The sequence below is a fragment of the Euprymna scolopes genome, chromosome 1 (assembly GCF_053919585.1).
Source record: "Euprymna scolopes isolate OS-2025 chromosome 1, ASM5391958v1, whole genome shotgun sequence".
Taxonomy (NCBI): Eukaryota; Metazoa; Mollusca; class Cephalopoda; order Sepiida; family Sepiolidae; genus Euprymna; species Euprymna scolopes.
In genome coordinates, this window is record NC_136482.1 from 139,740,517 (window position 1) to 139,754,683 (window position 14,167).

The 14,167-nt window shown below is 30.0% G+C and overlaps 1 protein-coding gene across 1 annotated transcript in view; it reads right to left on the reverse strand.

Moving 5' to 3' along the window:
• LOC145274323 (uncharacterized) overlaps nucleotides 1–14,167 on the reverse strand; it is a 46,401-nt gene that overhangs the window by 14,960 nt on the left and 17,274 nt on the right. Inside the window, exons 5-8 of the mRNA XM_080127432.1 lie at nucleotides 11,459–11,584; nucleotides 7,946–8,133; nucleotides 4,404–4,600; nucleotides 2,911–3,002 (exon numbers count right to left, since the gene is read on the reverse strand). Coding sequence (XP_079983558.1) covers nucleotides 2,911–3,002; nucleotides 4,404–4,600; nucleotides 7,946–8,133; nucleotides 11,459–11,584 — 603 coding nt within the window. The remainder of the gene's footprint in view (nucleotides 1–2,910; nucleotides 3,003–4,403; nucleotides 4,601–7,945; nucleotides 8,134–11,458; nucleotides 11,585–14,167) is intronic.

Here is a 14,167-nt window from a genome sequence, read left to right on the forward strand (position 1 = left end):
AATTCTGAACTTTGGACGGAATTTCGAATGGAACACTTTACGGCATTTATGTAGGTAGTATGCCCTTATTCCGTCAGTCATAACAGAATAGAGGTTCTAAGTAATTCGGAATTGTATTTTTCAGTCACCCACACTAAGAATTAAACCTTCAACCTTCAGGAAAAGGTCCCTTTTACAATTGATTTTACAACCACTGTACGATGAGTCCTTGCAGACAGTTCTAGTATGAATCTTGAAAGCCTTAAACCAATTTTATTTCTAGTTGTAAATATCACTATTTATTATTAATTATTACTATATATTATCTCAAATATTCAGAAACGCAATACTTATCTGTGTATTTTTATTGTTTACTCAAAATTCAGAGCTTTTATCAGCAGTTTTTTTTTGCTTTTTTTACTGTTGATGTGGACATAATCAACAAAATCAAGGTAATAAATTAAATTGCTTGTTTAAGAATTAAAATAAAGAATTTATTGGCAATTTAATGAATTGGTTAGAACAATACGTTACGTATTAGAGGAAATAAAAAATTCGATCATGTTTATACAGCCATAGAAATGTACGTGTCTGAATGGGTGTATCATCTAGTGATAGAAAATATTCTACTATTGTCGTACGTGTAAAATGTTTGTGTCCTGCATGTATATAAAATGTGTGACAGGCCACTTCTTCAAATACAAATTTTTAACAAACACAACACAAACATTCATAGACAGCTTTTTAAAATCAAACGATAACATTGGGTCTGCTCGTCTCAAACCAAAAGAATCACATACTTTCTTATTGATCAAAACAACTAAAAGAATGCAATAAGTTATATTTTACATGGGTTTTATTAGTTTTAGGGATTCCCTTGTTGGAGTTTGGCACATTTTCCTGTTTCTTCACCTCTCTGCTTCCAACAGGGTCATTCATACGTCTATTCAGTAAGATGTTTCTCACCAACTTATTAATTTGATCTCTAATCATTATGGCAGCAAAGCAGACCAAATCACATGTCGTTCATGTGAGTTAAAATCTGTTTACTTAAACTAACCAAATTCCAAAATTTCTTTGTTTATTTCTGGGTTAAATTCTCAACTAAACATTCCAAGCTGTAAATCCACATTTTCCAAAATCTAATGGTTTTATTTTTCTAATAATAATCGACCAGATTACCCGATGTTGTCTGGTCAATATCTAACATTACTGGTAATCTGTTAATAAACAATAAGAAATCTGTGCTGGCGGTGCAGAGAGAGACAGATGAGCCACAAAGAAACAGTGAGCGTACGCAGACACAAACCTAGAATTGTTTGATTTTGAGGTGAGAGTTATGATTATTACAGTAGAAAAAAAAAACTAAATAAAAAGCGTGAGATTTGCTCAAAGATTAGTTCATTTTTGGACTCCACATCGTTCACACATATCTTGGAGTGTCGGTGAGGAGGAAAAATACTGCTGCTGATATTAAGAGCAAACATCTTCCCCGTTGTTGAAGAGACGAAAAAGAAAATAGTTCAGCTCCCTACATTAATATTGAGAGTTGGCATCCTGGGTTTTTTTTTCAACTTTAAATAATTTATGTAACTAAAATAGAAATTAATTAAACATCTTTTAAATTTCAAATCGGAGGATAAAATAAAAAATTAATTTTTTTTTTACATGTATTGCCTATTGCACATCAGATTCTATAAAAAAAAAAAAAATTGTAAAATTTAGTAGTCATAAACAAAATATATACTTTTCTTATGGCTATCGCTACAGACAAGGCATCTAGCCACCTAATGAAAGAACTAAAAAAAACATTTTCAAAGACAATTAGTAAAAAGTTTTGCTAAATTGGCAAAAGATTTTCAGTTTTCAGAAAATATTTACCTCCCTTTTGTTACAATTAGAAATCTCCAGTTTATTTATTTATTTTTTTTTTTGCAAAACTTAATTTTCGTTGTCTTTGAAAATTTTTTTCGGTTATACTTAATTTTCTACCTTATTTTTTATAATTTTGGGATATTTTCATTTGCTGCGACATGACAATTCAGTAGATACCATTGATTTCACTTGAAATTAAATATTTCATTTTTCGAATTGCGCTACAATAACGAAAAAGAACCAAATATTCTAAGCAGAACAACTAATATTTACAAATAAAATTAAATTAAAGGTGGTTAAGTACAATGGATAATTGTTTCTGTAATTGATGGGATTGAAAGCTAGAGACACACTGGAATAACCTAGAATATTGGAAAAGAGTAATTTGTATCATCAAAATTCATGCCAGTTTAAAAAATTTACAAAACTTAATGACTTCTTGAATACAGTGAACATGTGAATTGGAGAACTGCAACAAAGTTCACTCTACGAACATAGTGCAGAAAAAGTGATATTATGAAAGTAAATATCAAGAGTATTTTTTTTTTTTTTTTTATAATGGTTATCAAACTAGATTGAAAATAAGGTTCTTGAAACAATTAAAACTTGTGCTTCTATATTACAATAACGAAAAAATATTGAATTTCAAGTAAAACAACTGGTACCTACATAATTGTCATGTCACAAATAGTAACATATACAAAAACTTATAGAAAACGATAAGGTAGAAAAATAATAATTAATGAAAAACAGTTTTTGATAAAGTTTAGATGGGCAATAAAATTTATCCAACATTTTAAATTACATTCATCATGTGATGTAAACAATAGAACTTATCTCTTTATTAAGCGTGATACAGTGATTTCACAAATTTCTTTTTTTATCAATAATTATTTTTCTACTTTATCATTTTGTGTAATTTTTGGATATGTTACTATTTGAGACCTGATAATTATGTAGGTATCACTTGTTTCATTTGAAATTCAATTTTTTTTTTTTTAGTATTATATAGAAGCGCTAAAATCTTTTGGACATGAATCAGATGAAAGTACTTACTTAAATCCAGAATATAAATATCATTGAAGCAATATGGAAAATCCCATCCACCAAAGATTACCATTTTCTCCTTTATAATTGTAGCTGAATGCCTACATTAAAAAAAAAAAAAAAAAAAAAAGTGAACATTGGTAAAGAAAAAAAAAAAAAGCTAGCAAAAATATTCAGTCATTTTGGTTATAGTCAGCTTATTTACTTCTTAACTTCCGCCGTGGCTGCTACCGGAAACAGTGACAAAGAAAATCAGTTCCTTCACTTTTATTGTTCTTCAGTATTTCTATTATAAAGTGAGTTATTGAAATTACAAATATAGAAAAAAGACATTATTGAAAAGTATACAATAAAAATTAACAAAATTATACAGATAAAAATAACAATTAGTTTTTATTTGCACTTAATAACAAAATTAAAAAAAGTTTTTATTTTAAATTTTATAAGAAATTATAAAAATAGTTGTTTTTTAAATTTTAAAAATAAGTTTTTTTTTATTTGAATTTACAGAATAAATGTTATGAAAATAACAAATAAAATTATTGAAATCAGAATAAAATCTTTTAAAACTATTTTGGGAATATTATATATTGGATACATTTTTTATGACATTTGGAATTTTGTTAAAGTGTTTTCAAAAATTCTTTTAAAAAACTAAAAAATATTGGAAAAACATAATAAAAAAAAAAAAGTACATGCACAGGGAAAATACAAGTGAGAGAAAAAAAGCAAAGGAACCGATTTGCCTTGTTACAGTTTCCAGTAGCAGCCAAACCGGAAGTTAGTACTAATTAGGTGACTATAACCGTCATTTTCTATAAAGCATTCTTGTTTTTATATTCATTAAATCGTTTTGGAGAAGAAAATTTAAATAGTTACAAATTAACTGCTAAAATTTATACAATTAGATACACAATATGGGACATGAAAATATAAATAAAAATTAGTTTTATGATCGGTTGCGGAATCTTAAAATTAGTTCCCCCTCTTGCAATATAAATAGTAGAAACTAAATTATCTTTAAAGGAAAAATACAAAATCAAACTTAAATTAACCAAATTAATTTATAACAAAGCAAAAAATATACAACTAAAAATATTTGCTTTGTTATTTATGTCTAGATTAAGTAAAACCAAAATAGTTATATGGTCAATAATGGTCAAAATAGTTATACGGTCAATCACACAAAATTGTTACTCATTCGTTAATAATTAACTAACTGTACATGAACTGCATGACTACATATTCAGTTTTTTTTTCATCTTTATGAGCAATGTCAGTTTTGATGATCGATAATACCATGAAATTGCAGTAGCATTACAACTAAGTGCATTTATTATCATCTTAAATTTATATTTGAAAACTATTTTAGTTTATTCCAGTAAATTGTTGACGCATTCAAGTTTTTAATAGGATAAATTCTGATTAGCTGAAAACTTTAATTTTCATCTGGAGTTTTAATGTCTTGTAGTACAATTGAAAACAATGTTACAATTCTTTACCCTGATCTGGCAGCTGGTTTCTCACCAGTAACAATCGGCATATACCAATTCCCCATGACGGGACTGAAAACATGAATTTCATTACTGCATCCATCAGGTTGAGGATCCGGCTTAGGATAAACACCACCAAAGACCCAAATTTCATGTCTATATAAACAAGATGTATGATAAGCTCGAGTTGGTGCCTTGCCAGTCACCTGGAATAAATAAAAATAATAGTCAAATATTTTACCGAAATGTTAAGCTCTTCAATGTTATGTAATATCTAAACTCAAAGATATTTAGAAATAGGTGAAAAACAATTTTATAGAAATATAGAATCATAAATCTGAAATGGTTTTTAACAACTTATAATGGCTGCTACAAAAGTATTTTTAGCCCCCATCCCAAAACTATTGCAGTATTTTTATAGAAGAGAACTGATATTAACCAAATTGCAATTCAGGGAGTAGATTGCAACTGGTCAGAGTTATTGCTAAAGAATCAATTAGTACAGACATTAAATGAAATTTTTTTTTTCATTTTTCCCAGACTTAAAGTAGGGTCAATTAATACCCCCCTTCTCTTCACATTAAGAATGGGTTTAATTCTCATCTTTAAATAAGTGAAACAACTTCATTTACTGGAGAAGCTAAATAAAATTTGGTTTTACATCTACATGCTTTAGTGTCTACTTTTTATCATTTTTTTTTTTCTTGTGGCTTTCTAATTGTAAACGGCTTCATACACTTCCTGTCTGTTGTATAAATTGTCATGGGAAACATTCAGATTGATGTAGATACTTCCCCATAGAAGCACCAGTATATCCCTGCATCTTCAGAATTTATTTTCTACAGATACCTCTTAAGCAAACTTAACAGAATAAAAAAATTTTTTTCTTTTTTTTAATCGTATAGAATATAAATATTCACAATGAATGAAACCAGGAAGTGACAAAGAGCTTTAACCCATTCTAAAGGTAATCAGAAACAACTGTTAGTTCAGGAAAAATTGGATATCCATAGTGAAATGGATTGGTAATAATAACTGGAAGCACAATTGCCCCCAAAGAAACAAACTCGAAGAATTTTGGTCCTTAGGTTGTTTGGTTTCCAATAATAAATTGAGGCGATGGACTGACAAGCTGAGTATGCCAAGTTTGGCAACCTCTACGTGGCCCCTCCTGCGAAAATGCCAACAACAGAATCAAACCAATTAACAAAGTTGTACCAGGCTGACTCATACAAATTAATTTTTTTTTTTTTACTGATCAGTCAAGTCAATTGACCTAAAACTTTTGGCTTTCTTTCAAAGTGTTATGATCTTGCAGGCTAGTAATAATCCAAACACAATGGTATTAATTTAATTAACAAAAAGTGTATTCTGGAGGGATTGCTGCCACATCTACATCTAACTTTATTTACTGTCTCTGGATAAGTAAAATTATTCATATGGCCTCTCCTGCGAGAATATTTATCAACTTGATTCTGTGTTGACAAAGTTGTACCATGGTGATTAATACAAAGAATTTATGCTAAATTAGTATCAAATGCTTACAACACATTCCAGGTGATTATTAAACAGCACACAATTCAATAAAATACGTTTTGTTATATGATACACAATTTCCTTGTTTATCCACCTCAAATGTAACTTTGTATATAGATGAATGCCTGAATCCAACCATGAGCCCCCATAATGCTTAAAATAATGTTTTATGTATTCTGAAGGACTAGCAGGGGTGCCCAGCATTGCACGGGTGTTTGTTTGGGTAAAAAAGTGGTAGTAGGCAGGCAGGCTTGAATCTCTGACGCGAAGATGGAAAAGAAAGTGAAAGAAAAGCTGACGTCTTACCACTACGCCAAGACTTGAGAGGAAGTGAAAAGCGTTCAACTTAATTATTTCAATCAAAAAGTTGACTTGAAGTGAATAAGTTAAGAACCATGCAGGCGTAGAAATGAAGGTTGGCTGGGATTTTAATCTAAGCCGGCAAGATACAACTAGTTTTCTTAGACGGTTGTACTGGCATGTTACTTTTCTTGCTAAAGTAAGTTAACCAAATATTTCTTCAGTGAAAAATGTCCATCATCTCTTTCCTAATCATTTGTCATCTCTTGGTCCAAGAAGTGGATAAGATCCATAACCATTGTAACAGAGTGCGGACGTGCATATGGCAGTAGCAGCTATATGACCAAGCCGGGTATGAGGTGATGTCACAGCAGGGGAAAAGAAAAAGATTATGAAATAGGACAAATAGACTTGTTAGACACGTGGCCCGAGAGCGAAAGGAAAAGACATGTTTCTAAACATGGCTGGACAAAGTACCATGTGTTCAGCAGTCTTGTTAAGCACATCGACGGATGAGAAGATTTTTGAACAAGAGACAAAACATTCTGGATGTACCTATAAATAAACATCTATTGTTTCAACTGGGGGGGGGGGGTTGAATTCTTTCCTTTTCTTGTGACTGTCTGCACACAACGCGTAGGTCCCGAGTGTTGCCATGTTATACTATCATTAAAAGGGAAATACAATAATTTTGCGTTAATCTTAGCATGCAGAAAATGTTCGCCCCATTTATACTGTTTTTATTCCACTTATATATAAAAAAAAAAAATGGATTGCATACAGATTTTTGCTTAGTTTGTAATACTATTTTTTTTGATTTGTCGGTACTTGTACAGTTTAATCAAGACATTAAAAAAACGAAAATATCGGAAAAAAGTTATATTGTATGTATCCATTATGGAATGAAGTTCTCTGAAGAAAAAAAAACAAAAATTCACTTAATTTGATCAAGTAGTTTTTTTTAATAACTAAAAAAAAAAAAAAAGAAATTGATACCGATCAAAATGTTTCAAAGAAGAAAAGCTATGATTTAAGATGGGGAGGAGGTGTCGGCGCTTTAGACAGAGTGGCATGTTTTAAAACTCCAAACATGTCTACCTTCAGCACGCTGTCATAAAAACGTGTTTTTCCACTGTAAAAAAAAAAAAATTACTCAATCAAATTAAGTGAAAATTTTTTTTGAGAACTTCAGTCCAAAACACGTACAACCCCCCCCCCTCCGAAATTTTCATTTTTTAATGTACTAGTACCTAAATTTGTCAAATAAAATTAGCTATAAAAAAAATTAAAAATTATTTTTATTGTTCTTGTCCAGCATTCCTCTTATATTAAAAATACAAAAATTAAGAAAATTTTGTCAAAACGAAAAATTAAAAAAAAAATAAAATAAAAATATTAAGTAGTTTTATTTTTACAAAAATTAATGGGAATTTGTAGACATTACAAAAATCTTGCAAGTTTAGATTGTTGAATTATCTTGTTTCTTGAAATTATTTTCTGAGACAGTCATTCTCCTCTTATTCATAAAATTTGATTTTCTTACTTAAAAATAAAACTACTTAATCAAATTACAGGATATTTGAAATATGATATTTTCATTCTATCACGAGTATGTACATCATACAGATTTTTCTTTTTTAATATAAAGGAAATTCTGGACAAGAATTGCTTTTTTTTGTTGTTTTTGTTTAAATATTATAAAATTTAATTCATACCTCCACAAGCTGCCAAAGTCTTTCATGTACATCCAAGGCATGGACATCATTGTACCATTTGAGGTTTTTGGAACCTCCATAGACATATATACAACGGACTGTGGGGTCATATGTTGCAGTATGACCCATACGTAGATCAGGACGAGGTCCCTCAGACAAGGTTTCTAACTGTTTCCATTTACGGGTTTCTGGAGAAAAAAAATAAAAATAAAAAAAAAATAAAATACAACTTATTATATATCAAGTTGTATTTGGGTCTTCTCTATATTGTATGCAGTATTCCTGCAAATTATACCACGGAAATATTGGTAACTCAAAAACTATCTGATCAGGCAGAAACTTTGCTGAGTGATTACAGAACATCAAATAAGATTGGTCAAAGAACATGGGATCCATACATTGAATTTGGGAAAACCGCAAGTTAAAATTTCAATTCTGACAAGATCTTTCAAGGTCAGAAGATGTGAGACTTCATTAGCTACAATATGGACGAAGTAGAAAGTTTCTATGATGAACATAACCTTTAACCTAATCCTAAAATTAAATCTAATTTAGATCATGACTGATATTTTGACAAATTTGATGACTGGTGAAGTGATATAACGTTAGGCTGTACATAAACATAGTGACAGACTATCAAAAACAATCTCTGCATAATCAGCACAAAATCTGTCATAGTAAAATTGTAAGGATTTTAATACAACTTATACAAACCGTGTTGAAAGTAACTTTTTTTTTTAGAGACATACATTTTTTTTTAGTACTTATAACATGCAAAACTGAAAAGATTCGAAATGGAGGAAAATTAGAGAATTTCAATCAATTTTATAAGATCCAATCTATATATCTATAAAAGTGAAAATGTGTGTGTGTGTGTGTGTATGTACACTTCCCTACCAAATAACTGTCCATTTTCAGTCAACAGACCCAAGATTTGACATAAGGGGTATTGAGATTTGGGAAAATCTTTTTAAGCAGTTTTTCGACCAAAAATTTGGCTGTTAAAGGATCAAAGTTCAACGATTTGAACTTTGAGAACTCAAATTCCTTCGCCAATTTTGGGTCTAAACATTTGAAATTTTAGATATAGGTTATTTGGACATGGATCTAACTTTATAATTTGATTTGAGTCCAAAACAATAAATGTTAAGGGGTCATAATTAGGGTTAAAGTTAAAAAAAATTGACCTCTGCAGTCTACCAAATTACTAAGACAATTTTTGGTCACAACGTTTGAAATTTTACATAAAGTGTATTCAGACATAGGGCAAGCTCTTTAATCGTTTTTTTTTTTTTTTTTTTTTTTTGCTGAAAATTTGGCTTCCAAGGAGTCAAAGTTCAAAAGATTTTATCTTTACGGTCTCTAGCAAACTATTAAGCCAATTTTGGGTCTAAAATTTTACATAAAGGGTATTCAGACATGCAGCAAGCTTTTTAATCAGTTCTTGGACAAAAATTTGGCTGGCAAGAGATCAAAGTTTATAGAGTTGACCTTTGCAGACTCTACCAAACTCTTCTGCCAATTTGGGGTCTAAACATTCGAAATTTTAGATGTAGGTCACTTGGACATGGGTCAAACATTTTAATTTAATCTGAGCTGAAAATAAATGTTAGGGGATCAAAGTTAAAATAAATGCACTTACTGAGCCGTGCTATTTTTTAAATCGTATTTCCAAGTTTAATTAAAGTTTTATGATATGATTTTTTTATTCAATTGTACAGACTAGGTACAAAACACCCTCCCCTCCCCATGTTAAGAATGGCTTTTAAAATAATAACATTATTTTAGCGCGGATCACTAAGTGCATGAGTACCAGGAAGCCTATTATATAGAAAAGCATTACCATACATATTCATACTTTTTAATATATACATACGCACATAAAATTATGAACAGTACATAGGGCCTGAGCAAAGCCGGGTGGAACTACTAGTATATAAGAAAGCTATCTGCAAGTTAAATTTTTTTTTTTTTTTTTTTACATAAATCTCAAAAACAATTATTGAACATCATTTTGCCCCCATTATGTGACAATTTTTTGTTCTAGTTAAGCTATAAACATTTATTTTTCAAGGATCATTTTGTAATTATTGTTAAATGTATATAATTATATATAAGCAAATTTTTCCTCTATTTCATTGATAATTATAGCTTTCAAATTTTCATATGCTAATCTGTTCTGATATTCATTTAAATAATTTTTTTTATTTTTACATTTTCTTTTTTCAGATAAACTGCTTCTCCCAACAGTCATTTTTAGAGGAGGTTTGATTATTTTTTTCTTACCATCATTTATTGTATAAATTGGTATTTGCCTTCTTACTATTTATTCGGTTTTAAATGTAAATGCAGATTGCTCCCTTCAACTACTTTCTCTTTTGATGGAATACAGGAATAGTAGATACAAAAGCAAAACAGATCTGATTTTTATTCATAATTAAAAATACTTGAAATTTTTCCCCACATTTCTAACGCAATATAATTCATATATCATAATTACATTGCAGTGCCACATTAAATATTTTTCTCCATTTTTTATTTATTTTTTATTTTTTTATCTATCTTAGCTGATTTAAATTTTAAAATAAGAGAATATCATCTCATCTAATTTATAAATAATGAAATGACTATGCAATATGTCCACTAGTTTAGTTTTAATTCGCTTCCCAAATTATATTTTTTTCTTTAACGGAACTTCTGTTTGGACATGTACTTCATTTATATACACACAAAAAAAAAAAAACAGGCAGATTTAGAGAATGAAACACCCCTTTTTTTTTTACATCTGGCCATGTTTAGCATTTATTTTCTTCTGTCTTTTTGCATCAAAACAAACACATAAACGTACACTTCCAAATTGTATTTTGACAAGGTCACTCTTTTCTTTCATCTAGCACAAGTGTTTTTTATAGCAGTGACAGCACCTAACTTCTTTTTTAAAAAAAAAAAAAAAAGTTGCTAATTAAGCATCCACGATAAGTCAGAGAAAACAGTTTTACATTATATTTATATGTGCATGGGCGTCGGGGGGGGGGGGGCCTTAAGTTTAACAACCAGAAAATAGATTTGGAAAAAAATTCTACATTGTTATATCTAATTCAACTTGAAAAATTGTTTAAAAGAAATATTTATTTGTTTGGTTGTTTTGTTTTACGGCATATCAACCCTTTTCAGGTTATTTAATACTGAATCTGGTGATTTTGAAGAACGATTTTTGGTCAGAGTGGACCTGGGAGCAATGGCAATTAAAGGGTGGCTCCACACTCCCTAAGGCCTGCAAGCTGGGGCCCTCACCATCAGATATAGTTTAAGGTCATATCCAGGACCAAGAAATATTTATTTCTCCAAATTAAGTGTATACTGTGTAATAATAGTAAAATAATTTAAATATTTCACTGAAATGATATAAGCAGTAGATTATTATTTCTGAAGAATAGATAATTTTATGGTAAGTTGATTATTAATTAGATAGGTGAAAAAAAAAAAAAAAAAAAAAATCATAATGAATTTTACCTGGGTTTAAAGACCAGACTGAGTCCTTATTGAAGACTTGTTTTTCTCCTTGTCCTCCAATGAGGATTGCTTTATGCAAACCAACCATACTTAGAGTAGGACCCCAACGTTCACTTGGATGACAACCTAAAAAAATAGAAGAAAAAACAAAAAAAACAAAAGTCGTTCATTTTCTAAGAATGTTTGTGTGCCCAACATCAAAACCTAATCAATAAAAACATAACTGTTGGTCATTAACTTATTTAAAATTTTTCTTCATTATAATTTTTTATAATATACCAGCAGGGAGACCCGACGTTGTTCAGGATTGAATGAAAATAAATTTTCAACACTCCCATATTTTTTATTGTCATCGAAATTGTTGAAAGCCCATTTTTAAATCGAAGCTATTGATTTCCTGCTCTAATTGGGGACCCATCACGGTGTACCGAAGGGAAGCTTCACATGCCTCTTTGCAGTGACTTAGTTCACAATAACTTTTAGTTTATATTGCACTGTAGATAATCTACTCTTGACTTTATAAAATTATTTGTAAATATGGGCTTCACTTAGTTTAAAATGCAAAAGTCAAATACAATGATTCAATTCTTCCTTAAACAGAAACATTTATTTCAAACATACCCATCTGATCAAAAACCAACTGTTGATTTTTTGAAATTATACATAATCACTTGAATTAAAGTTAAATGTACAAAAGTTAAGTATCATGGTTCAATTGTGCTCTAAAAAGAAACTTATTTGGAACGCATGTAAGAACACTCCTAGACGCATCAAGTACCTTTTGTATGAAATTAAAAAAATTGGCCTAACCATTTTTGAGTCTTTTATACCATAGTAGGTAGATATATTACACATAAATAAATAAGTAGTTTTTAGAAATTAACCTTACATTTTGTAACCATACTAATTTAAGTTTTCCAGAAATAGCAGACATGCATCTGCTTGAATACATAGTATTTTTATGCTTGTAATTGAGAATCGATTAATTTATGACAGCATATCTTACATACTCATACCACCCGATGTTGCTGGATATGTTTAAACCATAAACTCTTGGGAGCAATCAGTGGTTTCTTGTAGTTAATGGAAAAAAGCTTTTTCTCAGTAGCATTAAATATGATCATCCATTTTTTCCCCCCCATTTTACTACAGCTGGGAGGCCATTTTTCAAGGATTTAATTGTTGCCTTGCCTGTGTTGGGTTGTCCTCATGCTAGAAATATAGAGTGGCATTAATCAACAAATATATATACACTTCAAGATGTGATTGCATCAAAGAGGTTGTTTATGAAGATCAGAAATAACAATGGTCCAAATATCAACCCATAAGTAATAACCACATTAATGTGGTATTGTTTAAATGTATATCCATTGAGGATGATCTGGATCTGTCATTTACTTAACATATTCATCCAGTAATAGTGATTTTCTTGAAAAGACATTCATGCCAAACTTTGTGAAAAGCCTTGAAAATATCTAACGCTACCATTCTAGCTTTTTCTTATTTTTTTAATGCAAATTGCTCCAGACAAAGTATGAAGCCACTTGATGCAAGGACATTAAAAAAACAGTACTACTTCAAAGTCAAAAACTAGCTAATAATGAGTGTTGGATAGATTATTTTTCTTTTATAGCTTACGTGCAAAGATCAAATTTCAAAGAAATGCAGAACAAACAAACCAACTAGTGCTGATTGTTTATTTAGCATATTTTTACAACAAAAACAAATTTGTTGCCAAATTTTTTTACATCTGTAACACAAAGTCAATTGCAATGGTTTTGTAGGTTGGTTTATTTTCATATTAGTTTTGTGATTCATCTCCATTTTTCTATCTGGGAATCCCTAGTGCCTGTTGCTTCCACCCTCTTTATAAAACAACATGGCAAAGATTTAAATTAAAGCTAGTCAATCAAAGAGGAGATGACTTTGGAAAATATCGGCGAAAAAAGCGACCCCCCTCCTCGTAGAAAACTGACCCAGTGAGGGTGAAGGAATTAATGCTTTTGGCCAATTTTTCGATATCTGTTGTCCGAAAGTTTGAAGTTTAAAACGATACTGGTTTCGTCATGTTTCGACACATCTGTCGAAAGTTTTAGGCAGACATACAAACAAACATACATACATTTAAACAGACAAGTGAGATTTATATTATAGATTATTTACATCAGCCTTAATTATCAGTTACTAAAACAAATTTGTAGGTTGTAGACTTTTTAAAGTACTTTACCAATCAAAAAATAAATGAAAATATTATCTCACTAAGTGTTTGTTTCAGTGGTAAGATTTTTATTATTATAAAGTAATTCGCAATTGTTTACAATGAAGGACGAGAGACAAATTTCGGTGAATGTGAATTTAACAACTACAAAGCAAAAAGAAAAAGGGAAGGATCTATTTTTTTTGTTTTCTTTTAAATGCTTATATGTAGCGTATAGAGACATTTTGTTTGGTGGGGAGCTTGCCACTCGTATCTAGGGTTAAAGGTAGGATTACAGGAGTTTTATTTAAAAAGGGCGTTTGTTTCGTTTTTAAACTTTCCAGTTTAAGACGTTTTTTTATTTCTTAATTTTACTAGAAACTGAGCACCCCAACAAATATTTAAATGTCGATTTTTTTTTTTTTTTGCATTTTTTTTTTTATAATCTGGCAGATTAGTGTCCATTCGATAATAATCTGCTGAAAAAAAAATTGTAAAAGAGACAAAGATGC